The sequence below is a fragment of the Somniosus microcephalus genome, unplaced genomic scaffold, assembly GCF_052327205.1.
Source record: "Somniosus microcephalus isolate GS21.2 unplaced genomic scaffold, FLI_Smic_1.0 unresolved_chr1, whole genome shotgun sequence".
Taxonomy (NCBI): Eukaryota; Metazoa; Chordata; class Chondrichthyes; order Squaliformes; family Somniosidae; genus Somniosus; species Somniosus microcephalus.
This window is the reverse complement of record NW_028225179.1, coordinates 153,291,762-153,305,155: the sequence shown is the minus strand read 5'-3', so window position 1 is coordinate 153,305,155 and position 13,394 is coordinate 153,291,762. Positions and strand designations below refer to the sequence as shown.

General features: G+C 47.6%; 1 protein-coding gene across 1 annotated transcript in view; it reads right to left on the bottom strand.

The window, feature by feature from the left end:
• Positions 1 to 13,394, bottom strand: part of LOC147096268 (tenascin-X-like) — a 442,953-nt gene that overhangs the window by 187,654 nt on the left and 241,905 nt on the right. The window contains 1 exon segment of the mRNA XM_085975125.1: positions 11,510 to 11,803. Within this exon segment, the coding sequence (XP_085831251.1) occupies positions 11,510 to 11,803 (294 nt within the window).

Below are 13,394 nucleotides of genomic sequence, written 5' to 3'. Positions count from 1 at the left end.
GCCTACAAAACTATGGAGCCATGGCAGGTGATAAACAGCAAGTATGACGGACCCTACGCCGTCAGGACAGCCCTTGGATGGGTAGTCAATGGACCGGTAAGGAGAGATGATGGCAACAAGTCGAACAAGGAGGAACGACAAAACGTCACAGTTAATCGCATCTCTATCGCAAGCATTGAAGAGCTGTTGATACAGCAGTTCTACGCAGACTTCTCAGAACGCAGCTGTGAGGAAAGGACAGAGATGTCACAAGAAGACCATCAGTTCATGGGTTTGATGACAAGGTCTACACAGTTCATTGATGGCCACTATCACATTGGTTTGCCACTGAGAAGACAGACCGCGAAGATGCCGAACAATCGCTGCATAGCAGAGCAACGCGCCATCAGTCTAAAGAGAAAGCTGAACAAGAACCCCGACTTTCACGAAGACTACAAAGGCTTCATGAGAAACATCATAGCGAAAGGCTATGCTGTAAAAGTGCCCGAGGAACAGTTGAACAGAGACGATGGAAGGGTCTGGTACATTCCTCATCACGGTGTGCATCACCCAAAGAAGAAAAAGATCCGGGTAGTGTTTGACTGCGCCGCCTCATTCAGAGGAACTTCACTGAATGACCAGCTGCTTCAAGGTCCTGATCTTACTAATACCCTCATTGGCGTCTTGACTAGGTTTAGACAACAGCTCGTTGCCATGATGGCAGACATAGAATCAATGTTCTACCAAGTCAGAATCCCTGATGAAGATGCTGATCTTCTGCGTTTCCTTTGGTGGCCAGATGGCGACGTTAGTCAAGCGATGGTGGAATGTAGAATGGCCGTACACTTGTTCGGAGCCACATCATCTCCCAGCTGTGCAAGCTACGCTCTCAGAAAAACTGCAGAAGATGGCAAAGGCAAAGCACCATCAGAGGCTGTGGAGACAATCTTCAGAAACTTTTATGTCGATGACTGTCTGAAGTCCGTGTCAACAGAAGACGATGCCATCGCACTGTCAAGAGACCTTAGAACTCTGTGTTCGAATGGAGGATTCCATCTGACTAAGTGGATAAGCAACAGCAGAGCAGTTCTAGCTTCTATCCCAGAAAAGGAAAGAGCCACTGAAGTCAAAGATCTGGACCTGAGCCACGATGTCCTTCCTATCGAGAGAGCTCTTGGTGTACAATGGTGCATCGAGTCAGACACGTTCAACTTCAGGATAATGGTGAACGAAAGACCATCCACAAGACGAGGGATTCTCTCCGTGGTCAGTTCCATCTACGACCCTCTCGGATTCCTGGCACCACTCATTCTGCCGGTGAAGCTGATGCTACGAGAGCTGTGTAGAGACAAGAGAGGATGGGATGAAGATATCCCAGAAGGTCAAGCTCAGAGATGGCACAGATGGTTGACAGATTTGCAACAACTTTCTAGCTTCAACGTCAGTAGATGCATCAAGCCCGCGAGTTTTGGAGTTACAAAGACGGCTCAACTACATCATTTCTCGGACGCCAGTGAGGACGGCTATGGCACGGCTACTTACCTCTTGCTGACAAATCAACAGGGCCAGAAACATTGTGCCTTCCTCATGGGGAAATCCAGGGTGGCTCCGCTGAAGCAGGTCACCATCCCGAGACTGGAATTGACGGCAGCGGTTGTTGCAGTTAAAGCTGACCAGGTGATGCGGAAAGAGTTACAGCTCCCATTAGAAGAATCTGTCTTCTGGACGGATAGCACGACGGTGCTGAAGTATATAGAGAATGAGAAGATACGCTTCAAGACCTTCGTAGCAAACAGAATCTCATCCATTAGAGAAGCTACACAACCATCTCAATGGAGGTATGTAAACACCTCATTAAACCCAGCAGATCAAGCCTCACAGGGATTGAAGGCTGAAAACTTCATGAGGAGTGAAACTTGGATACAAGGCCCAAGTTATCTGCTGGAAACAGAGAGATCATGGCCAGAAAGACCAGATATGCCAAGTCAGATTGCTGAAGGCGACGTCGAAGTCAAGAGATCAGTCACAGTAAATCTCATAAATACGAAAGAGAACTTTGACACAGTGAACAAGCTTGTTAACCATTTCTCAAGATGGCACCAGTTGAGGAAAGCAGTTGCATGGTTTCTAAGGTTGAAAGAGTTGCTGCTACACCTGAGCGGTAAGAGAAAAGAGTACTGAGCCACTATCAGTCAGTCTGAAAGTAACCCTTGTTGTGTATGTAATATGTGTGCTACTTTGAACCTATGGACAGGACTGCACTACTTGTAGGGCGTAGTGATACGCAGTACCACTCCTGGCCATGGGGTATAAATAGTACTGTGGGTACTGATCTCCCCTCAGTTCCCGCCTGTGGGCATGAAGTAAAGACCTACGTGCAGTCCCTACCTCCAACCAGTAAAGACCTGTTTGAGTTATACGTTTAAGTCTTTGTGTTAATTGTTCAATACAATACACATACTTAACACTGGCGACGAGTCGGTTCGAACCCTGCGGCAGTTATTCCACGGCGGCTTCGTCCAAAGACAGGACGTTGAAGAGAGGTTTCAATCCTCAACACCCCACTCAAAACTGAAGGGCAGCAGAAATCCTGACAGCTGCCAGCGACTGGATGCGACAGGCATTAGGACCCTGAAGCCTCCATAACCTCGTGGGTAAGCCAGAGCCCGGGAGGGAGCGAGCAAGAGCCGCGCGAGCGGGTGAGCCAGAGGCCGGGAGCCGCTTCAAGTGCGAGGCGCAGCGCGGGCCAGCGATCGGGACCAAAGATAAGGGCCGCACTCGGGCGATCGCGGCGAAGATAAGGGCCGCACTCGGGGGCTGAAGGGAGACGGCGTCGGGGACGGGTGAAGACCGCCAAGCGCGGGAAAACCGCCATTTTGTGGGCGGAGGACGACAGCAAGAGCGGGAAGCCGCCATCTTTGATAACAAGTAAAGAAAATAAAATCTGAGAAATTGCAAATCTACAATGCCTAAACACGGGAATATTAGCACCTTTGATAGTGACCTCGAAGATTGGGCCATATATGTTGAAAGAGTAAAAAATTATTGTAAGGCCAATAAAATTCGTGACCAAGATAAAGCTCTAACATTATTAAATTTAATGGGTGCGAAGACATACGGGCAATTGAAACACCTGTTATCACCAGATGAACCGGCGGATAAGACGTTCGATGAGATTGTTACTGTCCTGAAAGATCATCTAAACCCCACGCCGCTGATGCTAGCGGAACGATTTAAATTTTACGACAGAAGGCAGCTACAGCATGAAAGCAATGCTGAATATTTGCTGGAATTGCGTAAATTAGCGAAATATTGCCAGTTTGGAACGGGACTGACAGATGCACTACGAGACAAATTTGTGTGTGGTTTATTTAAACAGGATACACAAAAGCGACTGCTCGAGGAGAATGAGCTGACGCTTGAGAAGGCGGCCACTATGGCAGCAGCACACGAAGCCGCAGCGAGAGGCACGGCAGTAATGCAGCTACGGTCACCGGAGCTCAGTGCACACAAATTGGGTGTGAGTTCTGGCAAATGTTATCGTTGTGGAAAGACAACGCATGATCAGAACCAGTGTTGGTTTAAAAACCAAGAATGTAGAACTTGTGGTAGGCTTGGACATATAGCTAGAGTATGCAGGTCAGGGAAGAAGACCAGCAACAAGAAGTCACCGCAAGGAAAATACGCAAAGGTACACAAGGTGACCGAACAGGAGTCCGATTCAGACGCTAGCAGTAATGAACTGGCTAGCTTAAGCTGTAATGAACTGGCTAGCTTAAGAGTACTCAACGCTGGTAAGGGTGCAGACCTCCAGACAATTTGGGTCACTCTTCAGATAGAAGGAGTCCAAGTAAAACTGGAATTGGACACTGGATCGGCATTGACGGTCATAAATAAGAAAGATTACGGAAAGTTATTCCAACATATTCCCCTACAGGATACGGGGATTATATTGAAAACATACACGGGGCAAAGAGTGTACCCCATCGGGAAAATAGAGGTTGCAGTGGTCCACAAGGGCGAAGACAGTCAAATAATGGACTTATATGTGATATCTGAAGGAGGTCCTCCACTACTAGGACGGGAGTGGATTAGGAAAATGAATATGGACTGGCATTTCCTACAAACAATAACGAGTGAGAACTCGGTGAAGATAGTCGGCCCAGACTCTGGAACGGATGATGGTAAGCCCAACTCAGGTGCAAAAGACAAAGTTTCAGCACAGAATTCCACTGAGCAACAACAACATAGTTTAACTGTGGATTCTGAGTCTGGCAAGTCTACTGATGTGCCCATTTCTGAGGGACACCGGGCTCGAACTCAACTCCATTTCAAACTACAACAGCAATTAGAACAAATGCTTCGCCGTTTTGAGCAAGAGTTGAATGCAACGAAAGAGTTCTTTGATATAGAGTTGGAGAATCTGGAAAGACAACAGAAGCAGCTGATGGAGAAAATGGAGCAGGAGCACACAAAACGTCTGATGTCAGAGGAGTTAACGGTCAGCCAACTCCTGCATATGCTGAAGGACAGGACTCTGAAATGGGAAAAACTTGAACACGAACTTCAATATTCAAACGAAAGGGGTTTGGAGCTCTCAAAGGTTATTGGAAGAGCTGAGGTGGCAACACAGACTGAGATGACTGCAACAGAGCAGCCCTTGGATGCCAAAAGTACGCTGACTCACGTCAACGTAGAACAACAGACCGCTGAAACAGCTGCTCCGGTAGAGGGATTGAATAGTCCGATCAATCAATCTCCAAAAGAAGTTGAAGTAGTAAAATCTCAAATGAGGTCATTAGTAAACGACTTGCTGAAAGCCCAGAAAAAGCTGGATGAAGAGGTACGCATGAAGAAGTCTCTTCAGGAAAGATGTCTGGACTTGGAACAAAAGCTGGCTAACGCCCAGCTGGGTATGGAGGAAATAGAAGACCCTCTCGCTGGCCTAGATCAGGACGACACCGAATATTACTATGTCCTCTCCTGCCCAACTTGTAACTTCGACTCCCACCATACAGAAATCATGGAGGAGCACCGAAAGTCTACGGAACATCGGGAGAAGGTGGCTCTACTACGGAAAAAGGAGGAAGAGAAGGAGGAACTGCGCATGCAGCTGGCAGCTGACAGTGGAGCCCAGAGAGTCTCCAAGAAGCAGAAAAGGAAAAGTCGAAACAGAAGATGACCCATCTGAACCATTATTACCTCTACCAGATCACACACGTGGTCCCTCCGAACGGAGCCAATTCAGTTCGGAAGTTCAAACTGTTAAATCCATGGAAGGACTATTGAATGAGTCACTCCAGCAACGTGAACCGACTACACCACAGAGATTTAATCTGTGAACTGTTTTCCGCAGAGACTGAATCTGTGATCTGTTTTGACATGAAGTTATCTATGTATCTATGTTATTCTGTTATGTAAACCTGAAGTTATATATGTATATAGGTTATTACGTTATGTTAAATGGGGAGATGACTGTAAAGCTAAGAAGGGAGGAATGTTGTGTATGTAATATGTGTGCTACTTTGAACCTATGGACAGGACTGCACTACTTGTAGGGCGTAGTGATACGCAGTACCACTCCTGGCCATGGGGTATAAATAGTACTGTGGGTACTGATCTCCCCTCAGTTCCCGCCTGTGGGCATGAAGTAAAGACCTACGTGCAGTCCCTACCTCCAACCAGTAAAGACCTGTTTGAGTTATACGTTTAAGTCTTTGTGTTAATTGTTCAATACAATACACATACTTAACAACCCTGATAAGCAGAGAATGCTTCTACAGCAGTATATGCATCAGCACAAGACCACATTGGGCAAGAATTCATTGACCGTGGAGGATTTGGCCAAGGCTGAGAAGGAGATAGTTCGCTTCAGTCAAAGACAAAGATACCCAGAAGAAATCGAAGCTCTACAGCGAAATACTCCAATCAAGAAAGGTAGTCATATCTACAAGCTGGACCCTACACTGCAAGATGGAGTACTGAGGGTGGGAGGGAGACTAAACAAATCTGCTGTGCCAGAGGAGGCCAAGCATCCTGCTATCCTTTCTAAGGACCTCCGGGTTGCTACTCTCATTCTTCAGCATATACACCAGAGTATTGGACACAGTGGGAGGAATCACGTGCTTGCGAAGCTAAGACAAAGATACTGGATTCCAGGAGCTAATTCCGTAATAAGAAAAATACTCTCTGAATGCATTGTTTGCAGACGGTCACACGCTAGAGCTGGGGAGCAGAAAATGGCAGACCTGCCTGAAGACCGTTTGTTACCAGACAAGCCCCCATTTACAAACGTAGGGGTGGACTATTTCAGGCCTTTCGAGGTAAAGCGAGGACGGAGCCTTGTCAAGAGATATGGTGTGCTTTTCACTTGTTTGACCATCAGAGCAGTTCATATTGAGGTGGTACACACGCTTGACACTGATTCCTGTATTAACGCCTTGCGGCGCTTTGTCTGTAGAAGAGGACAGGTGTCCATTATGCGTTCTGATAATGGCACTAATTTCGTCGGAGCGGAGAGAGAACTACGGGAAGCTACTGAAGGTTGGAATCAGCTTAAAATACAGGAAGCCATGATGCAAACAGGAATTAAGTGGATCTTCAATCCTCCGGCTGCATCCCACCACGGATGTGTCTGGGAAAGACAGATACGCACCGTAAGAAAACTACTCAGTTCTGTACTGAAGCAGCAAGCGCTTGACAATGAGGGACTCCAAACCGTTCTGTGCGAGGTCGAAGCCATCATTAATGACCGACCGATAACTAAGACATCAGATGATCCCAATGACCTCGAAGCCCTGACTCCGAACCACCTGTTGTTGTTGAAAACACAGCCAGCCATGCCCCCAGGAGTCTTCAAAAAGGAAGATCTGTATGCCCGTCGGAAGTGGAGGCAAGTTCAGTATATGTCAGACCTTTTCTGGACCAGATGGACAAGAGAATACTTACCTCTGCTACAGGAGCGTCGAAAATGGTCCAAAATAAAGAGGAACTTCATTGTCGGAGACATTGCCTTAATCGTGGACGATTCAGCCCCTAGAAATTCTTGGTTGATGGGAAAAATAATTAAGACCATGCCAGACTCCAGAGGCGTCGTTCGTCGCGTTCGTTTGCAAACCAAGACCAGTACCCTGGAAAGACCGATCACAAAGCTCTGCCTGCTACAAGAAGCAGCGTGAAAGGTTCCTGAACGAAAAAAGTGGACACTTATATTGTAAATATGTTGAACTCATTAGTTTATGGCTCTTAATGTTTGAGTAATTGATATGCTTCATGTGCCTAGTCAATTAGGGGCCGGAATGTAAGAGCCATGAAAGCTTAAGAAAATACTTTAAAATAGTGGTTAAATAGCATAATACAGTTAATTTACCTGACCGACTTATTGTATTAAGAAACCCCCTATTTTCTTGCTCCAGTAGTATAGTCCGAGACACCCCCTTCATTCTTGCCACAATGGTACAGTCCCTAAGCCACACATGGGTGCAGCCATTTTACAGTTTAAACTGCACGTGGCTGAAGGAGGCAGAAGTTGTGAGGTTTGGAGCAATACAGTTTTTGACCGTGTTCGTTTATACGTGTTTGCTTTGTAATTCCGTTTGTTAAGTGTTATAGTAAACAGTTTAAAAGACAAAGCTACGTTTGGGAACGTTTTATTTCGACACGCGTCTACTCGTTGTTAAAAGCCCCACAGCTCAGTGGCTGCCTGTTTGGAAACTAAGAAGCGCCACTACATGTACATAGATCCCTGAAGGCAGCAGGACAGGTAGACAAGGTGGTTAAAAAGGCATATGGGACACTTGCCTTCATTAGCCGAGGCATAGAATATGAGAGCAGGGAGGTTATGATGGAGCTGTACAAAACGCTAGTTAGGCCACAGCTGGAATACTGTGTGCAGTTTTGGCCGCCACACTATAGGAAGGATATGATTTCATTGGAGAGGGTGCAGAGGAGATTAACCAGGATGTTACCTGGGCTGGAGCGCTTCAGCTATGAAGAGAGACTGGACAGACTGGGGTTGTTTTCCTTAGAGCAGAGAAGGCTGAGGGGGGACCTGATTGAGGTGTACAAATTTATGAGGGTCATAGATCGGGTAGATAGAAAGGAACTTTTCCCCTTAGTAGAGGGGTCAATAACAAGGGGGCATAGTTTCAAGGTAAGGGGCAGGAGGTTTAGAGGGGATTTGAGGAAAAACTTTTTCACCCAGAGGGTGGTTGGAATCTGGAACTCACTGCCTGAAAGGGTGGTAGAGGCAGGAACCCTCATAACATTCAAGAAGCATTTAGATGAGCGCTTGAAATGCCATAGCATACAAGGCTAGGGACCAAGTGCTGGAAAATGGGATTAGAACAGACAGGGCTTGATGGCCGGCGCAGACACGATGGGCCGAAGGGCCTCTTTCTGTGCTGTATAACTCATGACTCTAAATCTCCTTGGTTAAGGAGATAGACTGCTGGTCCCGTCGTTCACGGAGGTCCCAGATGCCCCGCTGCCCTCGCCGCACCGATACAAGCTCGTACGTCCAGCAAGTTAAAGCGCAAAGCATTTTCGAGCTGAAGGGTGAGGGTAAAAGGCTAACTAACAGGGCATGAAGCAAGATGCCCCGCTCCAGCAAGATCTGGGCCATTGTGTAGATTGGGCCTATATTCGCTGGAGTTTAGAAGAATGAGAGGTGATCTCATTAAACCACATGATTCTGAGGGGTGATTGACAGGGTAGATGCTGAGAGGTTGTTTCCCCTGGCTGGAGAATCTAGAACTAGAGGTCACAGTCTCAGGATAAGGGGTCGGCCATTTAAGACTGAGATGAGGAGGAATTTCTTCACTCAGAGGGTTGTGAATCTTTGGAATTCTCTGCCCCAGAGGGCTGTGGAGGCTCAGTCGTTGAGTTTATTCAAGGCTGAGATCGATAGATTTTTGGACTGTAGTGGAATCAAGGGATATGGGGATTGAGCGGGAAAGTGGAGTTGCAGTTGAAGATCAGCCATGATCTTATTGAATGGCGGAGCAGGCTCGAGGGGCCGTATGGCCGACTCCTCCTCCTAATTCTTATGTTCTTATTGTTTCACAATGAGCTCATATAACAGCTCTCTCTCACGTGCCCATCTTAAAACTCGTTTAACACTGGTACCTTACGAACGCCAGTGGTCGTCATGGCAACAAGAGAGCTTTAGAAAAAGAGGAGGGAACTTGCTATTTTCTTTGTAACAGCTGGAGAGTGAAGATGGAGGATGACATCGATCCCTTTAGCAATGCAGTTAATAAAGCAGATGGGATCCTGGGCTTTATAAATAGAGGCAGAGAATACAGAAACCAGGGAGTTATGCTAAACCTTTATACATAGATACATAGATACATAGAAGATAGGAGCAGGAGTAGGCCATTCGGCCCTTCGTGCCTGCTCCGCCATTCGATGAGATCATGGCTGATCTTTTAATTCAGTATCCCGTCCCCGCCTTCTCTCCGTAACCCTTAACCCCTTTTGCCCGTAGAAATATATCTAATTCCCTCTTAAATATATTTAATGAGCTGGCGTACACTGCCCTCTGTGGCAATGAGTTCCACAGGTTCACCACTCTCTGAGTGAAGAAATTCCCCCTCATCTCTGTCCTAAATGGTTTAGCCCTTATCCTTAAATTATGTCCTCTAGTTCTGTTCTCACCCGCCAAGGGAAACATTCCTTCTGCATCCAGTCTGTCTAGACCTGTCAGAATTTTATACACTTCTATGAGGTCCCCTCTCAATCTTCTAAACTCCAGTGTGTACATCCCTAAACTACATAGTCTCTCCTCATAGGTCATTCCCGCCATTCCTGGTATCAGCCTGGTGAATCGCCGCTGCACCCCCTCCATGGCAAGAACATCCTTCCTCAGATGAGGCGACCAAAACTGTACACAGTACTCGAGGTGTGGTCTCACCAGTGCCCTGTACAGCTGCAGCAAGGTATCCCTGTTCCTGTATTCTAACCCTTTTGCTATGAAGGCCAGCATACCGTTTGCCTTCTTGACCGCCTGTTGCACCTGCATGCTCGCCTTCAGTGACTGGTGTACAAGAACACCCAGGTCTCTCTGTACTTCCCCCTCTCCCAATCTATTGCCATTTAAATAATAATTTGCCCTCCCGTTCCTGCACCCAAGGTGGATAACTTCGCACTTGTCCACATTATAGTGCATCTGCCATTTATCCGCCCAATCGCCCAGTCTGTCCAAATCGCTCTGGAGCTTCCTGGTCTCTTCCTCTGAGCCCACCCCCCCTCCTAGTTTAGTGTCGTCTGCAAATTTGGAAATGCTGCATCCGACTCCCTGATCCAGGTCATTAATGTAAATTGTGAACAGCTGGGGGCCCAGGACAGATCCCTGTGGTACCCCACTTGTTACTGCCTGCCATTCAGAAAATGAGCCGTTTATTCCAACTCTCTGTTTTCTATCTGACAGCCAGTTCCCTATCCACGCCAAAACTTTCCCCTTTATCCCATGAGCCTCAATTTTCCATGCTAATCTTTTATGTGGGACCTTATCGAAGGCCTTTTGGAAGTCCAGGTACACCACATCTACTGGCTCTCCCCCATCTATTCTACCAGTTACTCCCTCAAAAAATTCCAATAGATTAGTCAAGCACGATTTACCCTTTGTAAATCCATGTTGACTCTGTCCTATCCTGTCCCCATTTGCTAAGTGCTCCGCTATTTCATCCTTAATGATGGACTCCAGCATTTTGCCCACAACTGATGTAAGGCTTACAGGAGTTCGGCCCCGGCTGGAGTACTGTGTCCAATTCTGGGCACCGCACTTTAGGAAGGATGTGAAGACTTTAGAGAGGGTACAGAAGAGATTTACTAGAATGGTTTCTATAGGCATCAAGGGGTATGGGGGGAGAGCGGGAATATGGTATTGAGATAGAGGATCAGCCATGATCATATTGAATGGCGGAGCAGGCTCGAAGGGCCGAATGGCCTACTCCTGCTCCTATTTTTCTATGTTTCTGTAGGTTCCCGGGATGCGGGACTTCAGTTACATGGATAGACTGGAGAAGCTGGTGCTGTTCTCCTTGGAGCAGAGAAGGCTAAGAGGAGATTTGATGGAGGTGTTTAAAATCATGTAGGGTTTAGATCGAGTAAATAAAGAGAAACTGTTTCCAAGGGCTGAAGGGTCGATAACCAGAGGGCACAGATTTAAGGTGATTGGCAAAAGAACCAGAGGCGACATGAGGAAAAACTTTTTTACACAACGAGTGGTTAGGATTTGGAATACACTGCCTGAGAGGGCGGTGGAAACAGACTCAATAGTAGCCCTCAAAATGGAATTGGATAAATTCTTGAAGGAGAACAATTTGCAGGGATATGGGGAAAGAGCGGGGTGTGGGACTTAACTGGATTGCTCTTCGAAAGAGCCGGCGCAGACTCGATGGGCCGAATGGCCTCCTTCTGTGCTGTACTATTCTAAGGCCTAGAAATTCATCTCAGGTGGTATCTGATGAGCCGCTCTGTTCAATGGGACTGAATATCATGATTCTGTGATTCCTTGGATGGAAATTACCTGTGGTGGTAGCGATGGCGGTGATTGGTTTAGTACGCTGGCCAGAGGAGACGCCGTAGAGGTAAAGCGTGTACTTGGTACTGGGCCCGAGCCCTGCGATGACCGAGGAGCGAAGGTCGCCGGCCACCCTGAGCTTCTGCACATCCTTTGACCCCTCGGCTCTGTAGTGTATGAGGAAAGAGTCAAAGTCCCTCTCCGCAGTCCAGGTGAGTTGGAGGGAGTGGTCCGTGATGTTAGAGGAGGTGAGGCTGTCGAGCTTGCCCACTGCGCCAGGCTTCGCTTTGTCTGCGGCAGCTAACGGAGAAAGTGGGCGAGAATTAAAACATTTTAAAATGTCATCCGCTGCTGAAACCCTCATCCATGCCTTTGTAACTTCTAGACTCGACTATTCCAACACACTCCTGGCCGGCCTCCCATGTCCTACCCTCCGTAAACTTGAGGTCATCCAAACTCGGCTGCCCGTGTCCTGACTCGCACCAAGTCCCGTTCAACCATCTCCCTGCGCTCGCTGACCTACATTGTCTCCCGGTTAAGCAGCGCCTCGATTTCAAAACTCTCATCCTCGTTTTCAAATCCCTCCATGGCCTCGCCCCTCTCTATCTCTGTAATCTCCTTCAGCCCCACAAACCCCCGGGGATAGCTGCACTCCTCTAATTCTGCCCCCTTGAGCATCCCTGATTATAATCGCTCAACCATTGGTGGCCGTGCCTTCTGTTGCCTAGGCCCTAAGCTCTGGAATTCCCTGCCTAAACCTCTCCACCTCTCTACCTCTCTTTCCTCCTTTAAGACGCTCCTTTAAACCTACTCTTTGACTAAGTTTTTGGTCACCTGCCCCAATTTCTCCTTATGTGGCTCGGTGTCAAATGTTGTTCTGAAACGCTCCTGTGAAGCACCCTGAGACGTTTTACTGCATTAAAAGCGCTATATAAATACAAGTTGTTGTTGTCGGGACCGTGTAACAGGAAGTAGGGTAAGGTCGGGACCCACGTGCACTCTGACCCTACCATGCAGTTAGCCAACAGGGAAAGCTTCAAGCTGCCCCTACCCTCCTCCCCGCGAGAGCGTTACTGGGATCGGGCACAGATATTTTAGACAGAGCTTGTCGGTGCGGACTGTGCCAGGGCTGCTCGCAAGCTTCCCTCCCACGGAACAAAGCATGGGATGAGAAAGGGCCATTTGGCCCATCGAGCTCACTCCTGCCACATGACCAACACATGACCACCTCGTTCGTGGAAACCTGCACACCCTCCTCATCCCAACCCTGCGTGGAACAAACAGATCTATTAACATCTCAAGAAAGAAAGAAAGGACTTACATTTATATAGCCCCTGTCACAGCCTCCGCTTTACAGCCAATGAAGTACTTTTGGAATGTATCACTGTTGTAATGTAGGAAATGCAGCAGCCAATCTGCGCACAGCAAGCTCCCACAAACAGCAATGTGTTAATGAGCAGATAATTTGTTTTAGTGATGTTGGTTGAGGGATAAATATTGGCCCCAGGACACCGGGGAGAACTCCCCCTGCTCTTCTTCAAAATTGCACCATGGGATGTTCTACGTCCAGCTGAGAGAGCAGACAGGGCCGCGGTTTAACGTTTCATCTGAAAGACGGCACCTCTGACAGTGCAGCACTCCCTCAGTACCGCACTGGGAGTGTCGGCCTAGATTTTGCGCTCAGGTGCCTGAAATGGGATTTGAACCCACAAACCTTCTGACTCAGAGGCGAGTGTGCTGCCCACTGAGCCCCAACGGACACAACTGTGTCGATAGAAATGTGCGCACAAATTAGCTATTGTGTTTCCTACATTCCAACAGTGACGGCACTTCAAAAATAAAGCTCCTCTTTGGATGTAAAGTGCTTTGGAGATGGTGAAAGGCACTGTAT